Source organism: Pristis pectinata, chromosome 24 (genome assembly GCF_009764475.1).
Source record: "Pristis pectinata isolate sPriPec2 chromosome 24, sPriPec2.1.pri, whole genome shotgun sequence".
Classification (NCBI taxonomy): domain Eukaryota; kingdom Metazoa; phylum Chordata; class Chondrichthyes; order Rhinopristiformes; family Pristidae; genus Pristis; species Pristis pectinata.
This window is the reverse complement of record NC_067428.1, coordinates 31,780,140-31,792,972: the sequence shown is the minus strand read 5'-3', so window position 1 is coordinate 31,792,972 and position 12,833 is coordinate 31,780,140. Positions and strand designations below refer to the sequence as shown.

General features: G+C 42.1%; 1 protein-coding gene across 1 annotated transcript; it reads right to left on the bottom strand.

Moving 5' to 3' along the window:
• Window positions 1-369: 369 nt before the first annotated feature.
• dohh (deoxyhypusine hydroxylase/monooxygenase) lies at window positions 370-9,475 on the bottom strand. Its single transcript, XM_052037906.1, has 4 exons — window positions 9,070-9,475; window positions 5,737-5,813; window positions 3,165-3,399; window positions 370-1,567 (listed from the first exon to the last, which is right to left on the bottom strand). Exons 1-4 carry the CDS (start codon window positions 9,458-9,460, stop codon window positions 1,254-1,256), a joined length of 1,017 nt encoding a protein of 338 aa, XP_051893866.1. The 5' UTR covers window positions 9,461-9,475; the 3' UTR covers window positions 370-1,253.
• Window positions 9,476-12,833: the final 3,358 nt, after the last annotated feature.

Sequence of the window (12,833 nt, the reverse complement as noted above, 5' to 3'; positions counted from 1 at the left end):
TGGAGGGATGTGGACATTTGTCTAGGCAGAAAGGATTAGTTTAGTTAGGCATTGAATTACTAGTTTAATTAGTTTGGCACAACATCGTGGGTGGAAAGGTCTGTTCCTGTGCTGTACTGTTCTGTTCTATTTCCTGCTTTGTGCATATTTAAGTAGTGATGGTATGTACTGTGTGCCTCCCATAAGCTGACTGGACATCTGATAACTAATAAGTTTTTGATCATTAGTCACCAGATGTGGTCAGCTGGGCTGTTGATATGTATTACTAAGATCTGTCCAATTCCAGATGTTATCTTGTTTATAATTTAAGATGTCGATAGGTCACAAGTTTACTTTCCCAAATTTATTTTAAAATAATCACACTACAGACTAGTAAAAAAATTAAGCTGTTTATTATTTCACTTTTCCTAGATGTGCACAAGTGACAAAGATGTTAAATCCTTTTTAACACAATTTTGCCCGAGGATTTCACAGTTCTGAAGTACAGGTCTGCGATAATAGATCAACATCATATCCTCTACTACTAAAAGTGCTCAGAGCCCTCCAAATTAGCAGCTAACAAGATTTGAAGTAAAGTGATGTCTTTGAACCATGCATTTAGTCTGCATGTGAATTCTGAATTATTTAATAAATGAGACACAAGTTAAAAATTGACATAGTGACACATCAGCCTCATAATTCCAGTGACCCAGGTTCAATGCCTCTAGTACTGGAGCACGTAACACGTTGAGAATTGTGTGTTCATCATACCCAGTCCCAACCACTTTCAGCATTCTCATCAGTCACCACTGCTTCTGTGGAATTTGCACATTCTCTGTGACCTCATAGGCTTCACCCTGGTGCTTCAGCTCCCTCCCTCATCCCAAAGACATGCTGGTAGGTTAATCAGTTACTGTAAGTTGTCCCTAGTCTGGGCAGATGGCAGAAGAATCTAGGGGGAGGTGATGGGGAATAAGTTACAGGGGATGGGAATGCACAGAGCCAGCAAAGACTCATGGGTCAAATGTCCTCATTCTATGTTGTAATGAGACACCAGAACAGATAAATAAAGCTTGATGTATTTTGTTATAAATTCTACAACATAATTTATAATTAAACATCAGGAAATATATTTGAAAATACATGCCTCCAATACTGGAGCAAGTCACAAGTTCTGAGAATTGTGTGCTCATTAATATCAAGTCCCAAAAACTTTCAACGGTCTTTTAGCTGTTTAACAGAAGTTCCATTAAGACGATATTAGATTCCCCAAATCAGCTTTTCTGTAATTTGACCAGACCGTCAGCATACTGAAACTCAGGACTGTTTTCATATTCGAGCATGTCCAGTGCCACCTCACAACTCTCTTTCACAACACGTTCCTCATCGTGCAGGTATTCTTTCAGTACTTCCATACATGCCTCTTTGGCAATGGATCCTAAAGCTTCTGCACACTCATGACGTACCATGGGATTTTCATCCATTTTTTTCAATGCTGCTGTCAGCTGAGGAATGCTGGCGTCATGTTGCATCTGACCCAAGACATAGCCAATTTCATGTCGAAATAAGGCACTGCTGCATTGTAAACCTGGAGGAGAATGCATGTTAAGTTGGATGCAACAAATTATATTTAGAAGATCCCATATGTAAGACCTGGTACATTCAAGTCTGGAAATTCATCAAGCACTGTGTAAATAATAAACCAATTTCCTGCTTCATTGGGGCATATTTTTCTGAACTGTTATGTAAGCAAAGTTCCTTATTGTAACCAATTTGCAAAAATGAACAGGTTAGCCGGAATAAATAGCACACTGAAATATAAAAATTGTAGCTGAAGATTTTTCAAATGAGAATCTGTTGCCTTTAGTAGTTGCTTTTTTGGTCAGAAAGGAGTACTAGCTTCCCCACCTGGAAAAACCTTCAGTACTAATGGTTTGAAAGTGGCCTATTATTCAGTAATTACAGTGAGGTGCTTTATCCACCTTATACTGGCAGCACTAGACAGTTTAAGATGACGTATTTCACAAAGAAAGCTAAAACTCAATCTAGACGTGATGTTATAGGTGTCGGCATGAATTCATTTTTAATTTAAAATAAATTCCAATTATCCACATTCTCCTTGAGCCTCTTCTGCTGCTCAATAAGGACTAGCTTTGAATGCTGAGTAAATGTTTCTATCTAATTGCTTCCAACCCTTTCTCAGATCCCATGCCCAAAAATCCACCAACCGCTCAGACCAAGGACCACTCCCAAGGATCAGCAACTCACTAAGTAAAGATTTATTTTTCCTGCCTCAGTCAGAAGTCAATACATCAAATTACAAGACTTTCACTACCAATTCCAGACACCACAGCAAAGGCCTTTCAGCCTCTACCCCAGTAGGTTCTTTAACAATTCCATGTATTTCATGTGATTACACTCGTTATCTGAACGCCAGTGAAAGTGGACCTATTCTACTTTAAACTCACTCTTTGCTTATCCAGGGAATCAACCTGGTAAATTTTATCTACATCCACTGTAAGGCAAGTATATCCTTCTTTATTAAAACTTCAAACTACATTCCAGCTGCAATCTCAAAGCCATGTATATTCCCATCCAACAGATTACAAAACTGACAAGAGATAAGAACGTTTTCAATAAGCAACTGAGTTATCCATTTAATGTTCTACTTCCCCCCTCCCCCCAAGATTCTGAGAATATAGTGGTTGAATGCACATGAAAATACCGTAGGAAAGTCCAATAAATTAAGGTAAGACTCTCATGTCATCCCAAAGCACTGCACTGCCACTGAAAGACTAAGAGTTGTCATGACCAAAAATAAAAATGGTTACAAGTATCAGTGGATGATAGGTAATGGTTGAAGTAAGGTACCAACCAACAATGGGACAACAATCATCCATTTTTCTTCTTCCTTGGATGGTGCTATGAGATCTTAAAGTCCTCAAGAAATCAGACTAGTCCCAGTTTAAAGCTTCATCCCACAGACATAAGCTCCAACACTAAAGCCCTCCCACATTACTGCATTGGAATATCAATCTAGTTTATATGCTCTGATCAGTAAGATGCAAGCTTGAACACACATCCTGAACTAATGAATAGAAAACATTAATATCTCACTCTGAGATGATAAATCTAAAGACCAACTGCAATCAATGACATGACAGGAAAAAAAATAAAATTCATACCATCTCCTAAAGCCAGGACTGCTTCTTTACTTCCAATATTCCGAAGGGCAAACATTGCTCTGTATCTGTCAAATAAGGGCAAGGATTCATCCAGGAGAGTTTCCCTCAACTTTTTAATGTCTTTCTCTGAAGCAGGGGGAGCAGGATCAATTGAACAATATTGGCTTTCACTCTGATCCTTGTTGTTCTGGAGCCATTCAATTCGTTTAACTGCTAGCTGACAGGTTTCAGCCACCTAAAAAATTAAATACACAAATTAAGAGTAGGACAGCTATGAGCCATCAAAATTAAATTATAACTACACAGTCTCCCTAAAACCTCAGTTCCCCACTTTTAGATTTCATAACAATAATCTGTCATGGGCTTCAGTAACACCTTATATATTGCTGCCGGGGCTGTCACTTTCTTCAACAATAGTAAAATAAACCCAAAAGTGATTGTCACCATCTTCGGAACTGAAGCCTAGTATTTTTTATATTTTCCACCAAAATAAAAATCATCACTTTTTATTGAGAAAGAGCAAGTTGATAGAAGGAAGATCTGTGGATGAAGCCGTGGACTGTCATGCTACCCGTTCTCTTTACACCACCACTTCCTCCCCCCCAGTTACACACCACCCCATCTGAGAATCTAAATTCTCAAGGTTCAGATCCCAATTCAAATGAAGCAGGCAGGAATTACACTGAAGTGGATTCAATATCATATAAAATGTAGCTTCAGTTCCTTCATTTTTTTAATTCATATTTTACTGATGCTTTGAATTGGGCAAGGCTCAGCCAACAACATTTTGATTACTATGTCTGACGATTGAGCTATGAAAGAACAACTTCCTGAAACCTTCTATTTGGGCTCTTATTTAGAAAGCCATAACATCAAAGAATCTTGCCACTGTTACAATGGACAGATCAATGAACAAAATTTGATCAAGTTTTTCCAAGTTCTGAAGACCTAATTGCATCATTTTAACCAGCTGATGTAAAAACATTTGAATCTGAAGTAATTTGAAGATTGTTCAGGATGTTGAAAGTGGTGCACTGAGCATAAGCAATTCAAACATTTAATTTTAGATATCACTGCTGCATTGTGGTCTCTGGATAGTGTTGAGAAATGAGAATGCCAGATTAAATATCTTCTTTGCTTGTCTAAGATCTACTGTAGTGTCCAACGGTCCCCAGAACACACCTTCCAGCTGAGCTCAACGAACTGAACACAGATCAGGATCACCATTTTGACTCGTGTGCTGCTTGAACCTGGCGGAGAAGAACTTGAATTCTAAGAAACTCAAGTTCACAGTCATGATCCAGGAACATAAAGCTGATATTTGTTAAGTCAGCTCCAAATTAATAAATCAAACAAGTCTTGTTGACATGTTTAAAGCCTATTTAAAAAGTAATACATTGCCATTAGGTAGGAAATTTCAACAAAGGTTACAGGGCTGTGATGAAGTGGAGGTATAACAAGCTTTGTCAAATAATTACTATTCCAACTCCACTTTTATTTTAAACAATAATTCTCAAGTTGTGATAAATTTTTGACCTACAACAACAGCACAGCTCCAATGATAGAGTCAGAATACTACCAAATGTGCAACTTAGACTACATCAGTGATTCACAATCCAGGGAATGGGACCCCGTCAGGAGGACGCCAAAAACATAGGGAAGGTGAGGCTTTAATAATAAGAGGTGACTTAGTCTGAAAGTTCACAAAACGAACCCAAAAATAAACATATATTCAGCATGTCAGCTACCTAGCATAGTGTTGCCAGCAGTCCCATGGACAGCCAGAACACATCATATTGTCAGGCATTTATGGTAAGGTATACACTTTATTAAAGTAAAGAACTGGGCTTTATGTTGAAATAGGTTAGAAACCAGTGTACCAAGTAATCCAAAATCAGCAAGTCAGTCCAATTACCAAAACCCATTTCTCTGCTAGCTGCTTTTTATCACCATTCCCACTCCTTTGCCAAGGGGTTATCGACCGTTAGTTAAGCTTGCCAATAACTCAGTTACCTTTCCTAGACCTAAATTGGAACTTAAAAGGGCAGGCAACACATGTGCGACCCCACCACCACCACCCCCCCCCCCACCTCCCCCAAACAAACATGTTTGTTTTCCAGCTTGTGACCTTCAGTAGATTGATCTCTAAACATTAACAGTGGTTTCATTAATTCCTGTCAATGTGGTCTAAATGAAGCCAGAAACCACACAACAGTAAAATTAAATGGCAAATCACAGATCTGAAATTAGACTGGAAACCCTGTGAGAGAAAGAAAATAACCACTTAATTATACATTCTACACCAAAAGGAACCATGTGGTTATATAATGAAGCTGAAGCAGTTTTGGATTTTATTCTAATTAATTTAACAAAACAATCTACCATCACTGCTTTTATAGTAAAATTGAAAAAATGAATAACCACACATTTATCAACAAATTAATTTTCCCATTTAAAATTATACTGTACATTTGAAAGTGCATCTTTCAAACTTTTTAAAGTAGTGCAAACAGGCATGCAAAATCCATAGTAAATTAAAATGATGTGTAAAATTCTGTTATGATAACCTTACTTCTATTACTGGATCATGTGAGTAGTTCCTCAATAATTCCAGGACCTCTGGTTTTCCAATAGCACCCAATGCCTCTCCTGAAACATTATGACAAAAAATCAGTTCAAACGGAATTCAGGAAAAGAAATATGTTGGATGTTCAATGGTAATCTGATCCAGTTGATTAGAAACTGACTACATGATTGCAGATAGGAAGCAGAGACAATGGATTTGAACCTGCTTTAAGACCAGGCATCACTGGTATTATCAATGGTACTAAGACCACAACTGCTTAATATTTCCATTTTTGAATCACATTTGGGGGAATGATCCAAAAGTTGAGACTATCAAAGTTTATGCAAGTATTAAAACCAACTAAGAACAAATCTCAATGTAAAATATTAACATTTATTTTCTCTGGAGAATTACTTCTTATATTTTCTCACAGCATTGGAGGCTGCCATTTGGCCCATTGAGTGTGTACTAACTCTCTGGGCATTCCCATCGGTCCTGATGCAGTTTCTTGACCCAAAACATTGACTATCCCTTTGCCTCCACATATGCTGCCTGACCCACTGAGTTCCTCCAGCAGTTTGTTGTTAGCCCAGAATTAATGATGGAAGGAGTGAATTACCTTACAAGCTACCCACCTAGTCAAGCACCTCCAGCCGCACGTGATGGTGCCTGCATATCTGACAGTGTCCACATCAGTCACCTCAGAACATAGAGCCTAGTGAGACCACTTTAATCAAAAAGTTGGGCATGGGGCTGTCATCCCAACAACATTTATCCCCTACAGTACCACTAATTAACTGATCACTTATCACATTGTTACTGAGTATTTGCAACATATTGAAATGCTATTGTGTTTCCAGAAGTGACTGTTATAAAAAAAAGTAATGAAAATGCTGGAAACCCAGAAGATTCTGGAAATAGTTAACATTTCAGGCACGATGCTGGAGGAACTCAGCGGGTCAGACAGTATCCGTGGAGGGAAATGGACAGTTGACATTTTGGGTCGAAACCCTTCATCTGGACATTTGCTGCCTGACCCGCAGAGTTCCTCCAGCAGATTGTTTGTTGCTCCAGATTCCAACATCTGCAGTCTCTCGAAAGTCAAAGTCGAGTTTATTGTCAGATGCACAAGTTCATGTATGCACAAGTGTAATGAAAAACTTACTTGCAGCAGCATCACAGGCACATAGTATTAGATACACAACATTCACAAGAAAAGCATAAACTGCACTTAAATTAAACAAGAAAGAACACAATCAGAACAGAAAAAGTCCATTGTACTGCAAAGTGATTATAGTGTTGCTCTGCTGAGGTAGTGATTAGGATTGTGCAGGTTGGTTCAAGAATCAAATGGTTGAAGGAAAGTAACAAACAATCTGATGGAGGAACTCAGCAGGTTGAGCAGCATCTGTGGGGGGGGGGGGGGCAGAACTGTTGATGTTTTGGGTTGAAACCTTGCAGGTTCAGACCCAAAACGTCGACAATTCCTTTCCCCCTATAGATGCTGCTGAGTTCTTCCAGCAGATTGTTTGTTGCTTCAGATTCCAGCACTTGCAGTCTCTTGTATCTGTCTAGTGATTAGGGTTGTGCAGGTTGGTTCAAGAACAGAATGGTTGAAGGAAGTAGCTACTTCCCTTCAACCATTACAGCACACTGCAGGCCCTTCGGCCCACAATGTTGTGCTGACATTATCCTGCTCTAAGATCTAACCCTTCACTCCCACAGAACCCCCCCCCCCTATTTTTCTATCATTCATGTGTCTATCAAAGAGTCTCTTAAATGTCCCTAATGTATCTGCCCCCACAACCTCTACTGGCAGTGCATTCCATGCACCCACCACTCTGTGGAAAAAAAAACTTACCCCTGACATCCCTCCAATGACCTAAAAATTATGTCCCCTCATGTTAGCCATTGTCGCCCTGGGAAAAAGTCTCTGATTGTCCACTTGATCTATGTCTCTTATCATCTTGTGCACCTCTATCAAATCACCTCTCATCCTCCTCCTCCTCTCCAAAGAGAAAAGCCCTAGCTCGCTCAGCCTATCCTCAGTAAGACATGCTCTCCAATCCAGGCAACATCCTGGTAAATAAGACAAGATAAAATATCTTTATTAGTCACATGTACATCGAAACACACAGTGAAATACATCTTTTTGCGAAGAGTGTTCTGGGGGCAGCCCGCAGGTGTCACCATACTTCCGGCACCAACATAGCATACCCACAACTTCCTAATCCCTACGTCTTTGGAATGTGGGAGGAAACCAGAGCACCCGGAGGAAACCCACGCAGACACAGAGAGAATGTACAAACTCCTTACAGACAGCGGCGGGAATTGAACCTCAGTCGCTGGCCCTGTAGAGCGTTAGGCTAACTCCTCTGCACCCTCTCTAAAGCTTCCACATCCTTTCTATAATGCGGCGACCAGAACTGAACACAATACTCCAAGTGTGCCTGTGATGCTGCTGCAAGTAATCATAGAAAATCATAGAACAGTGCAGCACAATACAGGCCCTCTGGCCCACAATGTTGTGCCGACCTTCAAACCTCACCTAAGACTATCTATCCCCTTCCTCCCACATATCCCCTTATTTTAAATTCCTCCATATGCTTATCTAACAATCTCTTGAATGTGACCAATGTACCTGCCTCCACCACCACCCCAGGCAGTGCATTCCATGCCCCAACCACTCTTTGTATCAAAAACCTCCCTCTGATATTCCCCTTGAACTTCCCACCCATTACTTTAAAGCCATGCCCCCTTGTATAGAGCATTGGTGCCCTGGGAAAGAAGCACTGGCTGTCCACTCTATCTACTCCTCCTAATATTTTGTACACCTCTATCATGTGTCCTCTCATCCTCCTTCTCTCCGAAGAGTAAAGCCCTAGCTTCCTTAGTCTCTCCTCATAATCCATACTCTCTAAACCAGGCAGCATCCTGGTAAATCTCCTCTGCACCCTTTCCAACGCTTCCACATCCTTCCTATAATGAGGCGACCAGAAACAGACACAGTACTCCGAGTGTGGTCCAACCAGAGTTTTGTAATGTTTGTTAATGGCAATTACTTCCTACATCCAAGGCTCTGGAACTCCTTGCTTGAACTTTAGAACAGTACAGCACAATAAGGCCCTTCGGCCCACAATGTTGTGCCGACCTTTAAACCTCGCCTAAGATTATCTAACCCCTTCCTCCCACATATCCCTCTATTTTAAATTCCTCCATAAGTTTCTCATTGCACCTGTGCACACATGGGTAATAGACTGGGCAGTGACTGTGGTGGTGTGGGGCTGGTGTGTGAGCCACTGACCCTGCCCCAGCCGGGGGTGGAGGCCCGGTACCCACCTGCTTCGTGCCGGACCATGGGCTCCTGGCCGCCGTCCTGCAGCACCCTCCGGAGCACGGGGATGGCGCGCCCGTCCTGCATCTGGCCCAGGCAGTAGGCCAGCTCGTGTTTCAGCAGCGCCGACTCGTCCGCGAACGCCTTCGAGATCCACTCGATGGCCACCGGGCCGCCCAGGTTGCGGAGGGTGAACAGCGCCCGGAACCGCTCCTTCAGCGGCCTCGACGCGTCCACCAGGACCCGGCCGACCGCCGGCACCGCCTCGGCGTCCGCCATCTGCCTCTGCCTCGGACCACGTGACACCCGCTCGGCTCCGCCCAATCGGAGTCGGGTCACGTGGTCTGGGACTGCGTGAGTGAGCGCAATGTCCCACTGAGAGAGCAGCTGGTTCATCCAGTGTTTAAAAAGCCGCGAAGTTGTCTCATTCAATGTTTAAAACCTGTTTAAAAAGCCATAAATTTGTAACTCATTCTCATGTAGCTCATTCAGTGTTTAAAATGCCACAGGGCTGTATCTCATTCAATGTTTAAAACTTGTTTAAAGAGCCATAATGTTGTATTTCATTCAATGTCTGAAAATTATTTAGAAAGCCATAAATTTGTATCTCATTCTCATGTAGCTCACTTAATGTTTAGAAGTCATAGCTGAAGTTGTATCCCATTTTTGTGCATCTCATGTAGTTCATTCAATGTTTAAAAATTGTTTAAAAAGTCATAGTTGAAGTTGTATATCGGTCTGAATTTAAGCTCACTACAGCTGGGACCTTGAATATAAACAGACAGTACTGGAAATATTTAGCAGGTCAGGCAGTATCTATGAACAGACAAACACAGTTAATGTTTTGGGTCAAAGACCCTCCACCAAACTAGTAAAGTTAGTTGTAGGTTGGAGGGAGAGCAGATGAGTGAAGGATAGGACTAAACGAATACCAAAACACCAAAAAATCCTCAAGCATTCCCCCACCATTCGATATGATTATGTCTGATCTACGCAGCCTCAACTCTTCTGTGCCAGTTCCCCATAGCCCTCAACTTTTCAAGTATTAATCTATCTCCACCTTAAATATATCTAATGATCTGGTCTCACCACCCTCAGGGCAGAGAATTCCAAAGATTCACTACCCTTTGAGAAAAGAAATTTCTAAGCACCTCAGTTTTAAATGACTATCCCCTTATTTTGCAGGTAGGTTCACCTGTTTGTGATTCTCCACTCGTGAAAATATCTTAACATCTACCCTGTCAAGCACTATTAGGAAATTGTGTTCAAGCAAGATCACCCTATTCTAATCTCCAAGGAATACAGACCCAAACTGTCCAGCCTGTCTTGATGGGACAACCCTCTCATCCCAGGAATTAGCCTGGTGAATCTGCTTTGGACCACCTCCTATGCTAAGGACCCTCACCATCCAGGACATGCCCTCTTCTTGTTACCATCAGGGTGGAGGTACAGGAGCCTGAAGACCCAGACTCAATGATTCAGAAACCACTTCTTCCCCTCTGCCATCAGATTTCTGAACAATCCATTAACACTACCTCATTATTCCTTTTGTTTTGTACTTTGTTTTTGTAATTTATAGATTTTTATGTCTTTGCACTGTACTGCTGCCACAAAACAACAAATTTCACATCCTATGTCAGTGATAATAAATCTGATATTATATACTTTATTTAAGTCAATGAATATCTCTGATACGAGGCCAGCATTGCTGGAGGAATAAGCTGTGTATGAATCCATCCAGTTGATACATTGATAAGGGCAGTTGGAGCAAGAGAGAGAGAGAACATGAACCAAGGAACATAAAAGTTATGAAATGAGATAGTGAGAACACAAACCAAAGAGTGTATATATTAGACGCGTCCAGCAGATCAGGTTGTGCTAATGGAGAGAGAAAAACTTAGGCAATGTCACAGATGGAGTGGTTGGTTCTGATTCCAACAGAAAGGCCAGGTACCTGAAGTTCTAGACTTTGATAATGAGTGCAGAAGGCTGTAATGTGCCCAGATGGAAGATGAGTGCTGTTGACTTTGGGCCTCATTATAATGGTACAGGAAGTCACAGACACACAAGTTAGAGTAGAAGTGGGATGGAGAATCAAATCGGCAAATGACAGGAAGGTAGGGGTCGCCCTGTGGACAGAATGCAGATGCGTATCACAGCGATTACCCAATCTGTGCTTGTTTTTTTCCTTCAAGGTAGAGGAGATCACATTGTGAGCACTGAATACAGTACATTAGATTGGAATGCAAGTAAATTGCTGCTTTACCTGGAAGGGCTGTTTTGGTCCCCTGGATGGTGGGAAGAGAGAAAAAAAAAATAGGTGTTGCATCTCCTGTGGTTGCATAGGAAAGTGCTGCGAGAGGGGGAGTGGGTGAAGTATACAAAAGAGTGAACCAGGGAGTTGCAAAGGAAATGGTCCCTTCATAATGCTTGAATAGGGGGGAAAGAAAAGAGGGGAAGATTAGTCTAGTGGTGAATTTGGTGGCAGAAATTGTGAAGGCTGACCTGTTGGATGGAGGTTTGTGAATTGAGAGAGGGAACAGGGGAATTCTTTCCTTGATCTGTCCAATAGAGAGGTGAGTGTACAGGTGCACATGCACCTGTGGAGACAGTTGACACAAAACTTTCGCAGGGACCGCTCTCTCCGTGACTCCCCAGTTCACTCCCCCCTCACACCCATCCTGCCACTTTCCACTGCCCCCGGCATAGGTGTAACACCTGCCCCTAAACCACCTCCATCTAGGGACCCAAACAGTCCTTTCAGGTGAGCCAGAGATTTACCTGCACCTCCCTTAATATCATCTCCAGTGCTCCAACTGTGGCCTCCCCTACATTGGTGAGATCAAATGCAGACTAGGTGACCATTTCGCAGAACACCTGCGCTCTGTCTGTAACTGCGATCGGCATCTCCCCGTTGCCGGTCACTTCAACTCCCCCTCCATTATAGATATGACAGTCCTCGGCCTCTTCCACTGCCGGGAGAATTCCAAGTGCAAACTGGAGGAACAGCACCTCATTTTCCATCTTGGAAACTTGCAGCCTAACGGCATGAACACTGAACTCTCCCACTTTAAGTAACCCCCCCAACCCTTTAAGTAACCCCCACTTTAAGTAACCCCCCCCCCAACAACCGTGCCTCTTTTCTTCTCTTTCCTAGCCTCTCTCTATTTTTCTACCCTTTTTTTCCTCCATACTTTTGACCCATCCCCTGGTGGACCTGATCTCTATCACTATCTCTTGCCTGCATCTATCTATCACCATCTTGTGCCCACCCTGCCTCTCCTCTTTTGTCCACCTATCACTGCCCTGCTTTCCCCCCCCCCCTTACATATTGGGCTTCCCCTTTTCCTGTCTTCAAACCTGAGGAGGGGTCCTGACCCAAAACATTGACCACCTTTCTCCACGGATGCTGCCTGGCCTGCTGAGTTCCTCCAGCATCATCGTGTTTTTCATCTTGACAGAAAACTTTCAGCATTTTCTACTTCTTCAGATTTCAAGCATCTGATTTTTTTTGGACGCGTGCTTCGTCGAACTGCTTCAAAACATCTAAACCCCACAACAACAGGGAGAAAAGAGAATTAGTCAGAGTTGAAATCCTGATCATTATCCAGTGCAGGTAGGATAAGAACACGTAGGATGAAGACCACCAAGGACTCAAACATGAAGAACAAATACCACCTTGACAGACTAGATCATAGCACATGCCGCATTGTATCCAAGCAGAAGTTGTCAGGACACATTGCCGCATATGCCAAAATTAAATAATAAC

Bases quoted from the DNA above. Each gene is read 5' to 3' on its own strand.
- dohh (XM_052037906.1), bottom strand. From the start codon at position 9,460: ATGAACCAGCTGCTCTCTCAGTGGGACATTGCGCTCACTCACGCAGTC. The intron at 5,814-9,069 runs GTGGGTACCGGG...ATAATGTTTCAG, and splicing joins CATGGTCCGGCACGAAGCAG to GAGAGGCATTGGGTGCTATT. The intron at 3,400-5,736 runs GTAAGGTTATCA...TTAATTTTTTAG, and splicing joins CACATGATCCAGTAATAGAA to GTGGCTGAAACCTGTCAGCT.